Source organism: Melospiza melodia, chromosome 8 (assembly GCF_035770615.1).
Source record: "Melospiza melodia melodia isolate bMelMel2 chromosome 8, bMelMel2.pri, whole genome shotgun sequence".
Taxonomy (NCBI): domain Eukaryota; kingdom Metazoa; phylum Chordata; class Aves; order Passeriformes; family Passerellidae; genus Melospiza; species Melospiza melodia.
In genome coordinates this window covers 25,332,198-25,349,269 of record NC_086201.1, presented here as the reverse complement: position 1 = coordinate 25,349,269, position 17,072 = coordinate 25,332,198, and the positions used below count along the sequence as shown (strand labels likewise).

At 47.2% G+C, this 17,072-nt stretch overlaps 1 protein-coding gene across 4 annotated transcripts in view; it reads right to left on the bottom strand.

Moving 5' to 3' along the window:
• Window positions 1–17,072, bottom strand: part of NRP2 (neuropilin 2) — an 88,514-nt gene that overhangs the window by 52,685 nt on the left and 18,757 nt on the right. For all 4 annotated transcript variants that reach the window (XM_063162319.1, XM_063162320.1, XM_063162321.1 and 1 more), the window contains exons 3-6: window positions 7,334–7,515; window positions 2,893–3,123; window positions 2,204–2,359; window positions 191–360 (exon numbers count right to left, since the gene is read on the bottom strand). In XM_063162319.1, the coding sequence (XP_063018389.1) occupies window positions 191–360; window positions 2,204–2,359; window positions 2,893–3,123; window positions 7,334–7,515 (739 nt within the window). The remainder of the gene's footprint in view (window positions 1–190; window positions 361–2,203; window positions 2,360–2,892; window positions 3,124–7,333; window positions 7,516–17,072) is intronic.

Below are 17,072 nucleotides of genomic sequence, written 5' to 3'. Positions count from 1 at the left end.
CAGTCCTTGTGCGGGCAAGCTAATGGGAGAGCCAGCCTGCCGCATTTCACCAGGCACTGCAGCTCCCCTGCTGCTTGCTCCCCGTGAGCCAGAGGCAATAAAAAATTCAACAGCCCTTATGGTCACGGGTCAGTTTAGGAGCGTGACACTCCGTCTGGTGGGGGAAGAGGCGAGGGGGCTGGAAAGGTACCTGGAGGTACTCTTTGTTGCTGTCTACATTGGGGGTCCAGCCGTTGTCATCACTGTTGAGCCGGCTCTGCTGAGGGGTCCATCGCCCATCCGAGTAGGTGGAGGAGGCACTGATCTGCATGTTGGAGATCCTGCCAGACTCCATCCCCAGAGGCACATTGCACTGAAAGTCTAGAGCAGACACACACATACACAAGAGATTGGTTTACACTCTCAGTACTTCATCCCCGAGTGAAAGGCAGCCCTGAACTAATCTCTCCAGCTAACCCTGAGCAAAGCTGCCTGTCTGGAAAGATGAACAGATCTGCACCATCTTGCAGGTTGTGTGTGTTCACAGATGGCACTGAAAAATTATAGATAGGGCAGCTTTGTGTTTGCTTGGCCCTCTGAACACTAATACAGTCTGGATCTTTGTCCCTTTCTCCATCTTCTTCACCTTTGCTCAGTTTTGACACAATTATGTCCCTTGCCTCCCTCCATCTCCACCAAGATGTTCCAAGTACCCTTGCCACAAAGCTCCTATTTTGAAGGCTGTAGGTGAAATGTAAGCACTGACAAAGCAAGGAATACAGACAGACACATTAGGAGGGTGCTTACTGTTGCCAGCAGGAACATCAAGGATTGGAATGGGCATCTCTAAAGGTTTTGTGAGCATGTGAGAGCAGGGATGCAGGTGTGTTTGTGTCTGTGTCTATCTGCATGCACTGTATGTGGTATCAGCCCATAGGGATTAACCAGACAAGATTATGAAAGACACTGCTATGCTTTTGTTTGGATCTCCTCACTTCTAAGGCTTTAGAAGTCAAAATTAGCTCATCTTTATGGCACAGCTCATCTATTTTATAGCAGCTGTCCTGTAAAAACAATACCAAAGAAAACAGTGATAGAAAATACTGCATGGGTCCAAGCATGCTTCTGCTGTAAACCAACAGGGCTCCACCAAACTGCCTGTGTTTTTTAATGTGGTCATATCAGCCTTGGACGGAAATGATGGGCCAAGTTAGGATGTCAGTGCTATTACTAAACTTTCATTTTACACCACCATAAAGGAAAACAGGTCTGGCACTTTCACAAAGGCTCTGGTGCTTGATTTCTCAAGCTTTGTGTTCAACATTTTATTTACAAATCCAGATCAGAAAAGGGATTAAGGAACAGATCAACGGAGTGTGGCAATAGGTAATGGTGAAGAGCTCATGCTTATCTGTAACTCTCACAGCCTCAGCAGAACAATCCTTACTCAGTCATAGAGTAAGAGATTGTAACCCTGCTGCCCTGGTGCTGCACAACCCCTACTCTACCCTGCTCTCTGTCACAGGCTTTCAGCAGCAGGTCAGGGACTCCCTGTCTTTCTCTGGGACTGAGGGTTGTCCTGAAGGCTTCTTCTGTTGTATCAGAGGTTCACTGTGAACAGAGGTCAAGAACAGTAGTTCTGAGGCAAAAATATCATGGGAAAACAAATGGAATCTTTCCTTGCCTGCATTATCATAAAAAATCAAAATGCTCTTCATTCTCAAAACACACAACTTATTTCCTCGCTCCATATCAATTTACCTCCCTTATTAAGGGTTATAAAACAAAATTTGGCTTGAAATTCTTAGAGCTTTAAGCAATCTTTAATTAGACAGCCAAGAAATTCCAATTTGTGGTTTGGGACTGTGAATTTCTGGAAAACTAGAGAGAGAGAGAGAGCGCATATTTTTCCCCATGCTTTAATGAATCTGCTGCACCTGCTGGGCTGAAGTCTTTCCCTAAATCTTTTGGGCTCAGTACATACATGAAGGATGCTAACCCAAAAGGTATTAAGAAGACTTCACAAGCAAGTGAAAAGTCAAGAAAAGGTCAGAAAGTTAAATTCTTCCTTGAAATCTTACTTCTATCAAAATAGAGAAGAGACCTAAGTGAAACTGCTGTCTGCACTGCTGGTGGAGAGCCTGCTTTACTCTCACATATGCCAAATGAAAGATGGGAAACACAGGGGACACAACTAAGTCTTACACACACATTTCCAACTTACTTTCTGGGACTTCCTGGTGGATCAAGTAGTACTGAGCAGAGAAACCATCCTTAGCCACTGCCAGGTCCGTGTGGAAGGTGAGAGAGAGGACGCCGGTGGTCGAGCGGATGTCCGATGGCATATTAACGCCACAGTACCTGCCTATCAAGGGGCCAACTGCAAAAGAAAGAGCAGCAAAGGTAATGCCTGCTTTTCTGCTGGCCTCCTGGGTCACCAGCTCATTGCTGATCAGGATAAAAAAGATAGGCTTCAGAGATGGGCTATTTTTTATATCTATTGGCCTGGTGCCATGCAGTGCAGAAATATCCACTGCAGCAGGCATTGCTCTGCAATTGCTGGGAAATGCTCCAAAATGCTCTGTTTCTCGGTTTTGCTATAAGGTAGGGAAGTCCTCCCATCATTGCATGAACCCACTGCCCTTCCCTGAGGGAGATCTGCTGGTGTTTGGAGTGTCCCATGGGGCTTTTCAGATCAGTGGTTACAACAGAGCAGTAGTTTGTGGTTTAATGAAGGCAGCCTTCAGCAGGCACACTGTCCCCAAGCTGGCCATGGCGTGCCCTAAAGACAGGTTGCAGGCTGCAGCCATCTCTGAGGTTAGGCACCCTTGGTGTTCAGACATACTGCACAGTTTTGGAGCTTTGTGACACCAGGAAGGGCCAAGGAAAGCAGTGCAGCACCCCATGGCTTACCCTGAGGGATGCCATCCCAGATGTCTAGCCAGTCATACTTGCAGTCTCCTTCCCCCGACTGCAGTGGGTCATGCTCGAGGTCAAAAAGCAGAAAGTGGAGGAGTATTTCTGTCTTTGGCTTGGCTATGATGGTGAAGATGCAGTCCAGGTTGTGTGGATACTTGTCAGGGAAACCTGGAGACTCAATAGTGCCATTGGAGGCAGTGAAGTTTCTGGAGCAGTCCTCGGAGCCTGTAGCAGCAGGAAAAACCCAGAGCCTTAGCAACAACGAAGCTTAATGCCAACAACTTGGCACTGTGAAAACCCCATTCTGAGTTTAGGGTTGTGTATTCACTTCTGGAAATGTCCTGCAGCTCAAGAGCTGTGGGAATTACTGCAAGAAGTGAGAAGGTGATTTTCAAAGCTTTCCACAGGTGGAAAGACAAGGTCCATGAGGTACTGTAGTGGACAACATGGTTCAAAATCCCTTAGCTTTGCAGACATAATCTGTAAACCACTGCTGATCCTCCTGACAATTACCTCAAAACCAGGACTAGAAGAGTGATCATATCCAAAGCCATTGCTGTGATTTGGCAGGCCAGCATCATGCCATGTCCCTCACACCTGTGGTGGTGGACAGGGAGGCCACACCAAGTTGGCCTGTCTTCCTCAGCTGGCACTTCTCACTGTAACCCACCCCCAAACTGACCTGGCAGACCTGTGAGCTGCTCCAGAGAGGCTGGCTGGCACACAGGGAGCCTCCATCCACAGCAGTCATGACACAGCTGCTACCTGCAGCCATGCAGGCAAAGGTGCCACAGCAACCCCAGGCCTGGTGGAGGAGCCCCATTTGGGGAAGGAGCTGCCTGGGATAGGGCAGAGAGGAGTATTGGGATGTACTCATTTTGGAAAGGCTGCTCCCATGGGCCAGTCTCCTGCAAACTCCAGCCTTCCAGCACAGATATGTGTGCCTCAGTTTCCTCTTGGGAAAATCCTTAAGCACAAATATTTACACAGCGTGAGGGCCCGTGGGAGGGTGCCAATGTCTCCACTGTTTGCTGCAAACCCTTGGGAAGTGCACAGTTAGCCTGCAGCCCCCACTCCTGCCCCAAAGACCCACACAAGGGACAGGGGCCAGCTCCAGCATACGTCTCCACAACGTGGCCACATTAATAGTGGGGATAACAGAGGCCATGGCAGGGGGGTCTCTGCTGAGAGCAGGAACAGAGCCCTCTTTTTCACAGAATGAGCCATCCACACCAGAAATGCAAGTTATTTCTATCCTTAAGGAAGACCTTTGCGTGGTGGGGAGGACAGACAATGTTGCCTCTTATTTATTGCTGACCTCAGCACTGGCCTCGGCTGCAGCCGGGCCAGCTCGGTGCCCCCTCTCATACAGCCAAGGTGCCTCGGGCTGCTTGGGGAAGGGGGAATTTGTGTCATATTCATACCACGGTGACTTTGAAAGCCTTGCCAGGACAATAGGCAACAGAAATCTTCAGCCTGGAGCTATCAGAGGAGAAAGGGGGTGTTAGAGAGGCTGCTGGCCACTGCTGCAACCTGGCACTAGCATTCACAAAGGCTTCTGCTTCACTTTCACTGGGACACTCTCCTTCTCCTCTACAAACCCTCTTGCTCCAGCTCTCCCAGGCAGCACCAGCCTTCCCAGGACTAATGGCAGACTTGTTATTCAATTCAGCATTAACCTACAGAGTCAGGCCAGCAGCCTGCAGTAATAGCAGGATCTTGCACTGCATTATGCAGTGCCTGGCTGGAGAGCTACTCAGGAGAGGCTCTTAATTGACTACCTAATGAACCAGCCAGCTTTTCAGCTTTTCTGGTGTGAACCTGTGGGGTAAAATGCAGACACAAAAAAAAAAAAAAAAAAAAAAAAAAAAAAAAAAAAAAAAAACCCAACACAAATCACAGCATAATGCCATGAGCAGGGATAAGGGTGTACTTCGTTCCAAACAACCTGAAAGACTAACAGATAAATAGTGAAAATAACACAAGCTCTGAGCTCACGGGAAAATGAAGGGCTAAACCCAGAGTCAGGGACTGTCCTCTAGCAACAGGCAAGACCACATTAGACAACAGTTTCCTCCCGGGGCGTTCTTATCACATTCGCCATCTTTGTCTACATTTTGGCTAATAGCAGCAAACACAATGATCAGCTTTTTATAAGGAAGCTGCAGATAATCAACGGGAGTCACGCTGACTTCTGCAGCACAGGCCAGCCTGAGAGGAGACAGCGCTGGAGAGCTCAGGCCGGCCCTGCGAAACTAACTCACAAAGGGAGCAGCAGGGAGGCTGGACCAGCCGGGGGCGGGCAGCTCTTGTCAGCCCACAGACTGCTGGCTGATACCCATCAGGGCATTCAAAGACTGGTATGTGGTTGTTTGTATGCAGATTGCTTCCCTCTCACACTGTGATAAGGGAAATTTAGCACAAGGTGGGGAAAGAAATGCTCCATTGAAAAGAGTTGTTTTTTTAGGTCACCTTTAAGACAGAAGGAATCTGCAGCCACTGCTGCTTTTACTGATGTGGACAATGACGATCCGATGACCTTTAAAGCTGGTGACACCCTTGCTGGTTACCCTGACAGCTCAGATGGAAACTTGGCCCGTGCCTGCCTGCCTGCCAACAAAAGGCAGGGTTTGCTTGTACTGCAGGAGCGCTGCAGCCAGCACTGCCCACGGCCCTCTCTGGAGCCCTGGCAGGGACTGGGGTTGGGCAGATGTGGGCTGGGAGTGCTCCCGGATCACGGGCTCACCCACACTCCTGTGCCAGAACCTGCCTTGCCAGGCTTGATTTCGTGGGCTGTGGCTGTAAGAAAGTGTGGCTGTATCTGGAGAGGATGGCTGCCTGCAGGGGTGGGGGTAGCAAAATGAGCCAGCACCACTTCAGCTCCAGCCTCCATCCAATACCTGCTCTCCTCCAGATCAGCTCTTGATTCCTCTCCCTCCCAGTAACAACTTCTCCTTTTCTCACAGATTTGGTCCCTTACTGGCTCCCAGCCAGACCGACAGGGTTCCTGTCTGCCATCCCTTCCCACTGCATGGCCAGGCCACCTCAGCCAGCTGGATCACACAGTGCTTTGTGCTCTGAGTCAGGGCATGGATGGAGTGTGAGGTCAGGCACAACCCAGCAAGCCTGCTGGGCTCACAGGAGGTGTGAGCAGGGTGAGAGAGGCAGGGGGGCTGAGGTGGGTCTTCTCGCCTGTATTCTTTGCCATCTTTATTGATGGCAACTGGCCTTAGCAAACCGCAATGTCTGGCTGAATCACTAAACTTTCAGGACTAATCTGCATCCTAACCATAAACTAACAGTGGTGGTGAGCTGGCTGCTCAGCATCTCAATGGCCAGTTATGCAGTCCAGGCAACCACCAGCAACAGCACTTTCCTCAGCCATCTGAACCTTCACACAAGTCCTGTCCTCATTGATTCACAATGCATTTAGGGAGTTTCATTCTCTTGCAGCAAAGTCTCAACATTCACATCTACCTCCAGCCAGGTTGTGGGCTGTCTGTGCAACTCTGCCTGCTGCACAGCTGGCCCAGGGCCCCTGGGCACTGCTGCCTGTGCTCCCCATCTTTTCTTTAGAGATGCTGGACCAGCAACCTTGTGCTCCTTTTTGGTTCTTCCCATGGCACAGACATCTTTTTTTTGGTGCTGGATGCAATGACTGAAAGCCACGTGTGTTGTCTTCTAACACATCACCAAAGGAATGTGGGCACATGGCAGGTGCCTGTGTGCCCACACAAAACACTCTCCTGATCCCTCAGCATGCAGGCACACCTCTCTCACATGCACACAGAGCAGAGGCTATTTTTTCAAGCCTTTCTTCCCAGGCACAAAATTCTGGCAAATATTTAGACAGAGAGACTACTAAAAGGGCTTTGAGCAGATTTTTCTTTCCTCTATAGTAATTTAAGTATTAAATAGAATTATGAACACTTTGTCTTATATCAGCCTGGAAGGATGCTGCCTCAGACTTTGACAGCATTGCTGACAGCAATCACTTGAAGACTAGAGCTCCCCAGTTACAAACCCCACATCCGTGGAGAGAAAACACAGCATCACTGATCAACCCTGAATCACAGCTCCACAGGAGGGGGAGCTCCATGCACTTCTAACAGAGGGACAATCCCCTTTTAGCCCTAACAAGCTCCACACATGCCAGAGAGTAAAGATATATGTTTCTAGTCCTCGAATACAAGAGAGTATTTAAGGAGGAACCCTGCTTTAATTGCACCCTGTGATCCAAAAATTCACTGTCATGTGCCACTAACACTACCTTCTTGGAAATGTGCTGCACAGACGTGCTTCACTTAAAAGAAAAAAGTCCTTTATCTCTGGAAAATATGCTAGAAATCACATTGAAAAGGTGGTCAAAGGCATCTCCAGACAAAGATAATTGTGTCAAACAGCTTGGGAGACAGGCACTGACTCAGACACTCACCTGTCTTGTAGATCTCATAGCGCAGAGAGAAGCCGGCACCTTGCCGTGCGTAGTCTGAGGTGAACTTGATATAGAGAGAGGGGCCAGAAGAGATGATGGTAGGAGGTGCAATGTTCCCACAGTGCTTGCCCAGCAGGTCTGCCGCCTCGCTGTCCCCATCGCGGATCTCGATGTAGTCGTACCTGCGGAGGCAGGTGAAATGGCAGGGAAACCATCTGTCAGGGACACGCTTCAGGATGCCAGGCACAAACAGAAACCACTCTCAGTATCTGCATATTTCACAGAACGTCTTCCAGACAGGTACCTGGGACTCTTATTCACAGCACACCACACCACAGACCCCAAAACACTTTTTCTCTTTTGTCTGACTACATTTAGGTCCTTTCCTCTGCTGTCATTCACGTCATTAATTTGTTGTACATACATCCGCTCACCTTCACAGCCAACGTGCAAAATTTAGAACACGCATTACCTCCACTTCCACAAAACTCCTTTGGCATGGGAGAAGCTCAGACACAACTCTCCTGAGGCTGCTCTCCTCCCTTGAGCTCTCTTCTGGAGTGCCATTGTGCTGTTTGGCAGAGCTTGCTTTATTCCAGTATCCATGTGGGATTTGGGCAAGTACGTACCAAGTGAGACTGTGAGTGTTCAATCCATGTGAGCAGGTAGCTCTTTTGTGCACTGATACCACATTGGTCCTTTAGCAAGCATGGCAAGTAAACTCACTTAGCGCTTGGACATTAATATTAATCCTCTTCTATTAAGTGCTAATGAAGATTTTCCATGGATAAGAAGTTTTGTGTAAGAGCTGGGTACCTATACTCATTATTGCTGATCCTGTACACCCTGCAACTGCAACCTGCCTTTGCTAAACCCTACTTGAAGATGTTCCTACTGGCCTGGGTGTCTGACTGGTCTGGGGGAGGAATGCGTAGGGTTAGAAGAATTGCCTCCTGCTGCAGAGACAAAAGCTTGTTGCAAAGCTTGGCTGGAAGGTGAAACTGCCACAGATCCCTCCATATTTTCTAGGCTATGAGTAGGCAAGGTAGTAGTATCAGGCTCTGTGTGCTGTGAAGAAACAAACAGCTTTTACGTGTACATCTTGTTCTTCAGCTGCTTTCTAACACCCACGTTCTCTCCGCCCCTCTCCTGTGTGGCCAGCACGCTGCTATTTACAGAAACTGACCATCTCTCTAGGACTGTTTATTTGCTTTGTATCAACCTGTTTGAACAACATACTACAGCTCTTCTTAAGGGGCCAGGGAGGAAAAAGCATTTCCAGGCTGCCAGGAATCTGCCTTTCTTCTTTGTCACAAGATCTTCTGTTTGAGAATGGAGAGTTGAAAGGAGAAGTAGCTTGCTGGATACAGAATGATCCTCATGTGACTCATTCCCGTTCTGCAAAGCACATATCGGCGAGCAACAGCCTCAAAACAAACTTACAGGGACTTAGTGTGCTCCTCCACAAAGAAAGATGGCCCAGACAGCTTTGGTTTCACTCCTTTCTGGGATTAAATCAGGCTGAGAGCCAGAAGCAAAATGCCTGCAGATAAAATCCTGTCTACGCTGGACTGAGCACTCAACTAGCTGCAATTGCCCAGCCTTTAACTTCATTACAGACTCAATTGGCTTGGCCAAGGTGAAATCCAAGCGGTCTTGAGAAGTGGCACTGGAAGAGGAAGAGCATTTGGCTTAGCTGGTGTGTGGACACACAGCAATGCAAATGAAGATTGCTCCCCCTGCTCTCTCCTCAGCTCGGCCTAGCCCCTTATCACCTCGTGACCCCTTGTTACCCTGACACCAGTCAGCAGCACCCTGCGTGACCCCACTAATATCCATCATGTGGAGCTTCATCCTACCATCTCTCCAGGGAGGAGGAACATAGAAGGCAGTGTTAGTGCTTCTTTTAAGTAGAACTTTTTCCTCCTTGTTTGTCTATTTGTTTAAAGTAGTATTGAGCAAACAGCGGGGACATTTTGTTCTCTAAATAACTACTTGCTTTCAGCATGCTTGCAGCCCTTCCACATCTGAAGTGCACATCTGTGCTGCAGAACTACTGGCTACTAGTGAAATTTGAGTATGTGGCAAAAAATTAATTTGGCAAAAACGTGAATGTTGGCAAAACACAGTTAATGGAGTGGACTGTAGAAGCTGCCATTTTCATGCACAGGCAGAGGTTAGCTGCATCCCAGGGAACCACATCTGTTTGTGCCCTTGTGGGGTTGTACCTTGCCAACACAGTACATGGCTTCAGCTGCTTGACTGCAATGATCACAGCTTCTGCTGTGGCCAGCACAACAAATATCCTAGTGCTGTCGACATGGCTCCTCAAGCCACCCAGTTCTGTAGGAGCCTGGAATTTCAGAAGCAGGTTCTGGACCAAGAAATTTTTGCTTATTGAATGGGTGACAGACTTCCAGTAATACATACAATTAGGGAATATTGCAATCTGCTCATGGGCAATCTGCAAATGGAAAATTAAAAGAATGAATCAAGTAAGTAAATCATCAGGAAATATTTGCCTCTTTAAATTAAGCCCTATTTGGCTTCATTCAAGCATCTAACTTAGCTTTCTCACACTGGAGATAATCCTGAATAAATCAAATGTTAAAAACAACTGAAAAAAGCCCTTTAAGAGAAGGTCAGGAAATAATTTTTTGCCAAATGTAAAATTAATAGAAATGTGTAAGAATTTTCTTCCCTAGTCAAAAAATCTTGGCCCAAGTCCTCTGCTCTGCATGAGGCAAAACCTTTTCTTTGGGTCATATAAACAGAGTGTGAATTGGGGAAGTACTACACTTGGGAGAAAGCACCAGCCCAGATGAGCAGGAGCCCCTACTTCCTCTCCATCACAGCAATTAAGCTTTAGGCTTTCAAAATGAAACACTAAAGACAGCCAATCAAAACTGTTAAACTTCCAAACTTCAGCAAGAATGCCAGCTAATCCCCACCACAGATTGTTTTGGATCCATGAGCTTTAGGCATGTCCATGCCTTGGCCCTCCATCAAACAGATAAACTCCATTCTCCTCATTCTGGGTCAAGTTACAATCCAGTTTGGCCAAATCTTCGCTCCTGTTAAGCTTAAATATGGTTTCTAGACTTTCTTCTTCCCTTGTGAAAAACAAGAAGAAAAATTGGAAGAAAACCCAACCATGCTTTCTACTCTAACCATTTCATTTTCAGATAACTATGGCCTAGGGCACAGCTGAGTGGGACGCATTTATGCTGCAGTGGTGTTCAAACTGTCTCATACAGTGCCCAGCAATTTGCATTTCACTCATATAACCAAATCTGTTGTTTCAGTCAACATGCACCAACATTCTTGTGGGCTGACCTCTCTGGCATTACCTCCACTGGGAAAGCTGCCACCTCCAGCACATTTCATGGCCACCTCTCCACACCTAGGCATCGCTCCAACGAGCCAGGCATAAACATGTGAGGGCAGGGTGCAACCTCTGTAACCCACGGTATAACGGATTGATTAACCAACTCTTCTTTTGCAGGGAAGGTGAGCACACTTGGCTGCTCCTCCAATGGCACAATGGCAAGATATTCTGAGCTGCCACTTGAGTGACAATGCCAGTGAGTTGGTTTGAAACCACCTCAAACTGCTTTACACCAGGGACTTTTGAGGCTGGGAAGCAATGATGAAGTGCTTTTAACTGCCCAGACTATGGAGGCTGAGAAAAGGGAAACACAAGGCTTAGATGGTCTTCTTGAAGTTGTTTAACAGAATTAAATGAAAAATGTACAATGCTTACAAATATTGCTGCATTTTTACTACAGATTTTTTAGTAGAAAGTGCTTTGCTGATGTTAAGAGAGCTTTTATAAACTAATTGTAAAGCACTTCTACAGCCTGTATTATTCATGCTTGTTTGCTTGCTTTTTCCTCCAGTCAACCTCTCTGCTTCCCAGGCTTTCCTTTCTCTTTTTCCCATGTCACTTTGCTGCTGGATTCCAAAATGAGGTGCAACAAAGGCAGCAAGCCCCAGCTGTAGCAATTATGAGAAGATCTCCAGCTTTTCAATCCTTTTCTGCTGCAAAATAGGCAATCTGCTCCCTGATCTTTGAGCTGTGCTCCATGATCCCCTAGGGCCAGGGCAGACCTCCCAGGTGCCCACTCAGGCACTGCTGAGCTCCAGAAATGCTACAACCCCTGTGGGGAGCAGCACCAGAAAGCCTGTGACATTCCTCTGGGTGCTCCTCTCCAGAGGGACACCCAGCACAAACAGTTTAGTGACCCATACTGCTGAACACAAAATCATCAACCCCACTGACCTTCATCCCCAGGTCCCAAGAGATGCTGAGTCCTTCCCCCTGAAACATGCTTCAAGGGCATTACAGGGACACCAGCTTAGCATAGGGGGAAACATAACAAATTATTCACATGTTCACAGCCATATCACCCGGCCTCTGAATGCATAAACTTGTGCAAGCCTTGCTTCAAAGCCTAAGGAGGACTGGCCAAGCTCTGACCTAGCTGGCAGCTTTCTCTGTCTCTCTCTAGAGCTATGATTTGAAGTAGGTGAGGACTTGCACTCAGCAAAGCTCTGTTTCCAGTGCTTGCCAGGACTGGAGAGAGAGGCAAGGCTCTAACCTGAACCTCCCCAATGTTTAATTTGGAGCTATTATTTATAGGCGTTTCCATGGGGCTCATGACTGCAGCTGGCAAACAGTAATGATGGGATTCTCACGAGACCCTGGGAGGTGGGAAGGCAGAGAGGAGCCTTCTGCCCCAAGGTCACACAGGAAGTTTGCAGCAGGGCCAAGAATAGAAGCCAGTCTTGACTGGAGAGATTATATTCTATTGGAGAAATCTGGCCTAGATAGACAGGGAGACAAATAGGTACAGACTGCATGCCAACAACCCTAAATTTGGGAATACCCAGGGCTGACTTGAGCCTTCAAGACCTCTGATCTGCTTGAACCATATGTCATTGTGCCTTGAATGCATTTGCTGAGGAGAGGAAGAGAAACTGCAATTCTAGTGAAATTCAGCAGGTGTTAATATTCTGCAGATAGCTGGGCAAGGCCTGTGCTTAGCCACAAAGGCAGCTAATAAATAGAATTGTTACCCCTTTGAAAAGGTGGTGGGAGGCTTATTTCTCAGAAATTCTTATAAAAAGCATGAGGCTTTTTGAACATTCTCTAAAAACAGACAGTTTCTTAGAAACTAAATAGCAGTAGTAGTATAGTGATAGTTAAGAAATGGTGAACCAGCATCTCTGTGCTTTTTGTGCAATCAAGAGGTGGCTAGAATTAATGTCCATTATCTGCTAGCTGGCTTAGTAGATTTTTCTGTGTCACCACTCATCTTCATGCTCTTTTGTACGCCACCTTCCAACCAAATCCTTATTTCATGGGTGGTTACATTGCGAAACACAAAAAAAACTTCTCCGTGATGTTTACACAATCTTGAGCAACTGCAGGACATGCCCTTCAAAGGTTAAATTGTTCCAGAAGCTACTGAGGACTTCTAAATGATTTTTTTTACAGCCATGATAGCAGAGGCAAGCGCCTCTGTTGTCTGATGAAACAAGAGCAATGGAGTTTGATCTTAGCTGCCAGCCCTTAATCAGAGTAATTAATTATAAATACAGCAGATTAATTGGATTCTCCTTTGACTTGAACTGGTTTTACACATGTGTAACTCATCATTTTAAGGGTAATCACTCCTAATTTATCCTGGTGTGAGAAGAGAATCAGTCCTCATAGACACAGGCTCTGATACGGATTTATGCACAGAACTAAAAAGCCTGTACCACATCTAGGTTTAGCCAACGAAAAGTCCTCTACTCTCAGTGGAAGCAGATTTCTCACATCCAGCTTGGATTGGGATTAATTGTTCTTCTGCACTGACAACAGAAGTACTTTAAATCACTCTTACTGACTAGACCTGGGCTTTGGGTGTCTGAGCAATGCAGAGATGAATCTGATCTCTGTCTGAACCTTTTGGGGCCATTTTTGCCTATGCTAAGTCAAAAGATGCTCACAGAGCTTGCCCTTGTTTTGCCCTTATGGAAATAACTGACTCTGGCAACAACAAAGAGAAATGGGCTATAATTGCTCTGAATCTGAAGGGATTTCACTGGATTTCAGTGACTAAAATGACAAAAATCCAAGCAGGGAGAGAGCTAGGCTGGTGTGGGGGGTGATGGCACAGGCAAAACTGCTTAGGATTTCTCAGAAGTTTGTTTTGAATTTGTTGTATCCAATTACGTCTTGTGTAATCACATTATTGTGGGGGTTTGTAATCATTCTACTGTGCTTTGGATTATTTTCTTATCTCCTCAAAAAATCTGACCAGAATTTCTGAGAAATGAAAAAAATCCAGTTAAAGGGAAAGAAAAAAAATTTAAAAAAGGAAAGAGGGAGAGAAAAAGAAAAATAGAGAAGGAGGGAAAATAACCCTATTCAATTGGAAAACTTCTTCAAAAATGCCTTGAAGACAAAAAATTGAAACTATGAAAAGGCTCTATTTTTTTACCCTTTAGGTTGTTGTTTTCACCCCCTATAAGCACTATGGATGGGAAGAGCCTTTCAGCAGTTACTGCTAACTTATGCGGGGGGCCAGGGGGGAAGGCAGCCAAAACACTTCGTGCAAAGGGAGGAATAAACCCTAACTGCAAAGTGCTCCTGAGGCAAGCTCTGATTCAGGAGGGAATTTCAGCTCCTGGCATGCTGCTGCCCTCCCCTGAGACGGGAGAGCAAAGGCTCCCCGCGCTGTGCCGCTCATCCACGCCAGGCTGCTCCCGCAAGCTGCGGAAAGGCGCCTGGGGGCGGAGAGCTGCTCTCATCTGGGGCATCTCTGGAAAACCGACTGTTACATAAGACAAGAGATGTGCTAATGTGCACTTAGGGGGTTTTCTGCAGGCTGTTGTTCAGGAGTTACACACGGCTGTTTAATTTTATTTCTGTCTCCAAAACCATCTCTATAAATTCCTCACTTTTCTATTTTTAGCTACAGGGGTCTTTTGTTGCAAGATGTCTTTGGTGTTCATTGGTGAGGGGAGAATCATGGTGAAATCAGGAATAAAATATATAAAGCATGCTCAGAATAAGCCTCCTTTCCATGGCATTCTGCCTTCTGTTGCTGCTCTAAGGGAACTGAAGCAACTCACAACCCTTTCATACCCCAAAACGCAGGACACTTGAGAAAATGCATTTGCACTTTTCTCCTTCTGCTACAATCCATCTGTGGAAAAAATTAGACTTTGGTTTCTATGTCATTTTACTGTCACCACTCACAGGCACTTGATCACTAACAGAAAGAAAAAAATAAATATAATAAAAGATAACAACCACAAAAGGAAAATTTACTGCCAAAAAGCAGCAGAGCAGGCAGAAGGCAAGGGTAAATGCTCACTTTGATCTCTTTGCAGTGGGGGTAGTGGGGGTACAGATTTCCCTTTTCTGATGGGATCCAGTGCCTGACAGCCCGAGCAATAGGTGGGGACTGTCCAATGAGGTCAGGCTGTCCAAGGTCTAGGGCGCTGATGAGGATTAGGGAACACTCACGTGGCCTGCTGTGCCAGCCCTAGTCCCAGAGGAGGGAGTGATGCCCCACCACACCTTGCTGGTGCAGTGTCATCATGGCCTTAGACACAACATGCAGTGAAAAGCAAAAGGAAAGAGTAAAAACTGGGATCAGATGAGGATCAGAACTTGGTAGCTGGACTTTCCACTATCACTCATTTGCACTGGCTTTTTTTCAGAACAAAAGTGAAATAAACACCTCGTTAAGCACCAATTGTATAAAGGAGGTTGTAAGAACAGAGCCCTGACCAGCCCACCCTCACCCTCCTGGCTGTCTACATCCCTCATTAATGATGGATGGTCACCCTGGGACGGCCCCACCATAGCATGACTTTCTGACCCTGCATTTTCTCAGACACAGCCTGTTCACAGCCCAGATCCCGCCTTAGCTGCTGCACAAGTGAGTAAAGCTTTGCTGCCAAGACTGGCCTGCAGCCTCCACTATTTGGGCATTCCCACAATTTGGCTGTGCCAGCTTGTAGTAAGAGCTGTTTCTGAGGCAAACAGTGCACCAATCCTGCTTGATCCCTCCTTGCTTACTGCACAGCACAGCATCTCCTACTCCCTTCTCTCCTCACAATATGGGCATTGCAGCTCAATAGCCATCTGAACCAAACAGTGCCAAGTCTGAGCACATCAATGCCTGAATGAGGGCGAGTGCCATGCCACACACGTGCCACACCTTGCTGTGCACTGGCAGCAGCAGTGGCCTCCCACATGGCTCTCTTTGACAGCAGTGACTATCTGGGGATGTGGGAGGAATTAGCTGCTGGCAGGGGCTGGTTGGTACCCCTGAGGTGAGCTCAGCCCAGCCCAGGACAGCAGGTCAGAGAGGCAGCCACATCAAGATAGAAGAGGGAGACAGAGATGAGGGAATGGGATGCTGCATGAGGCTGGTAGGTACCTTTTCTCATTAAGGTGCTCTGGGAGCAGGGGGATGGGGCTGTCCCTGTTTCTCCCACGAACAAGGACCCTGACACTGCTTTGTTCAGAAAGATTTTCTTTCAAGCAACCCTTGTGTCACCCTCCTGTTCAGCCGTGGCAGTGTGTCTGCTTTGTCCTGCCAGCTCAGCCATGGAGTGTTTACAAGCCTCCCTCACCCTTCCAGGCTCTGGTTCAGCTCCATTGACACTGAAGGCAACAGACTCCTCTCTTGGCGTGTGATGAATCAATTACTTCCTCTGACACTCTATTACTATAGCCCTTACATCTCCAGATTGCAGATGAAAAGACAGGCTGAGAAGGGGGACAGGGAAGGGGAGAGGTCTCCTGAGGTCTCCTTCAATTGAGTTGTTGGACATCTGAAGAAATCCCCATCTGCCATATTTAAAGACAGAGAGATGTTTTGCTCTGGAATGGCAGAAAAATCAGAGGGTTTTCACAAAAGAAAACCTAAGAAATCAAATGGGTCAAAAAAAACTACAACAAGATGCAGTGAGCTTAGATCAATGGTGAGTCAGTCCCCTCTGGTGATGGAGATCCCAGACTGTATTCCCACCCACGATTAACAGCCAAATATTGGTATTACCAAAGAGGCTGTCATTACATCTTCCTTCTCAGTGCAAAATAACAATGTAAATGAAACCTCACACAACACTCACAGAAGAGGAAGGAAGCTGAGCACATGCCTCAAACTCTCGTGCTGCTGGTGGAGGGCGGGGGGGGGGGGGGGGCACTTCTCCTTGTTGGACATCCATCAACAATCCCAGCTCTGAGGTTTCCCTGGAGGTTTCTAACACGTGGAGCACTTCCCATGCAAACACCCTGCATGCAGCATGGCCTCAGCAGGAACGGGGCTGAGAACAGGCGCTCTCCCATCACCAGTGGATGAGTACTGCCTGTCTCAGGAAAGCACAACTCTGCCTCAAAAGATTCCTCACACAGTGTCTTCTGTACTGCTGCAAGAAGGTGGGGGCAGTCACATAACACGAGTAGCCACCTTGCTAGTTTCCCTGCCATTTGTAACAGAATGAAGTCTTTGGCAGAGGATTTCTGCTGTCAGACCCCACTGCTTCATGCTCTGCTTCTAGGAATTCATTAAACAATAATATCTCCATGTCTGACCCAGTGTTACTTTAAAACTGCACCATACCACTGTACTGTGGTTGCTCACTAAGGCTTCATGTAGATCTCAAGAATTCCTTGGGATTAGCAGTGGGGTGGGGTGAGAAATCAACAGAAAATCCCTAGGTTCACTCT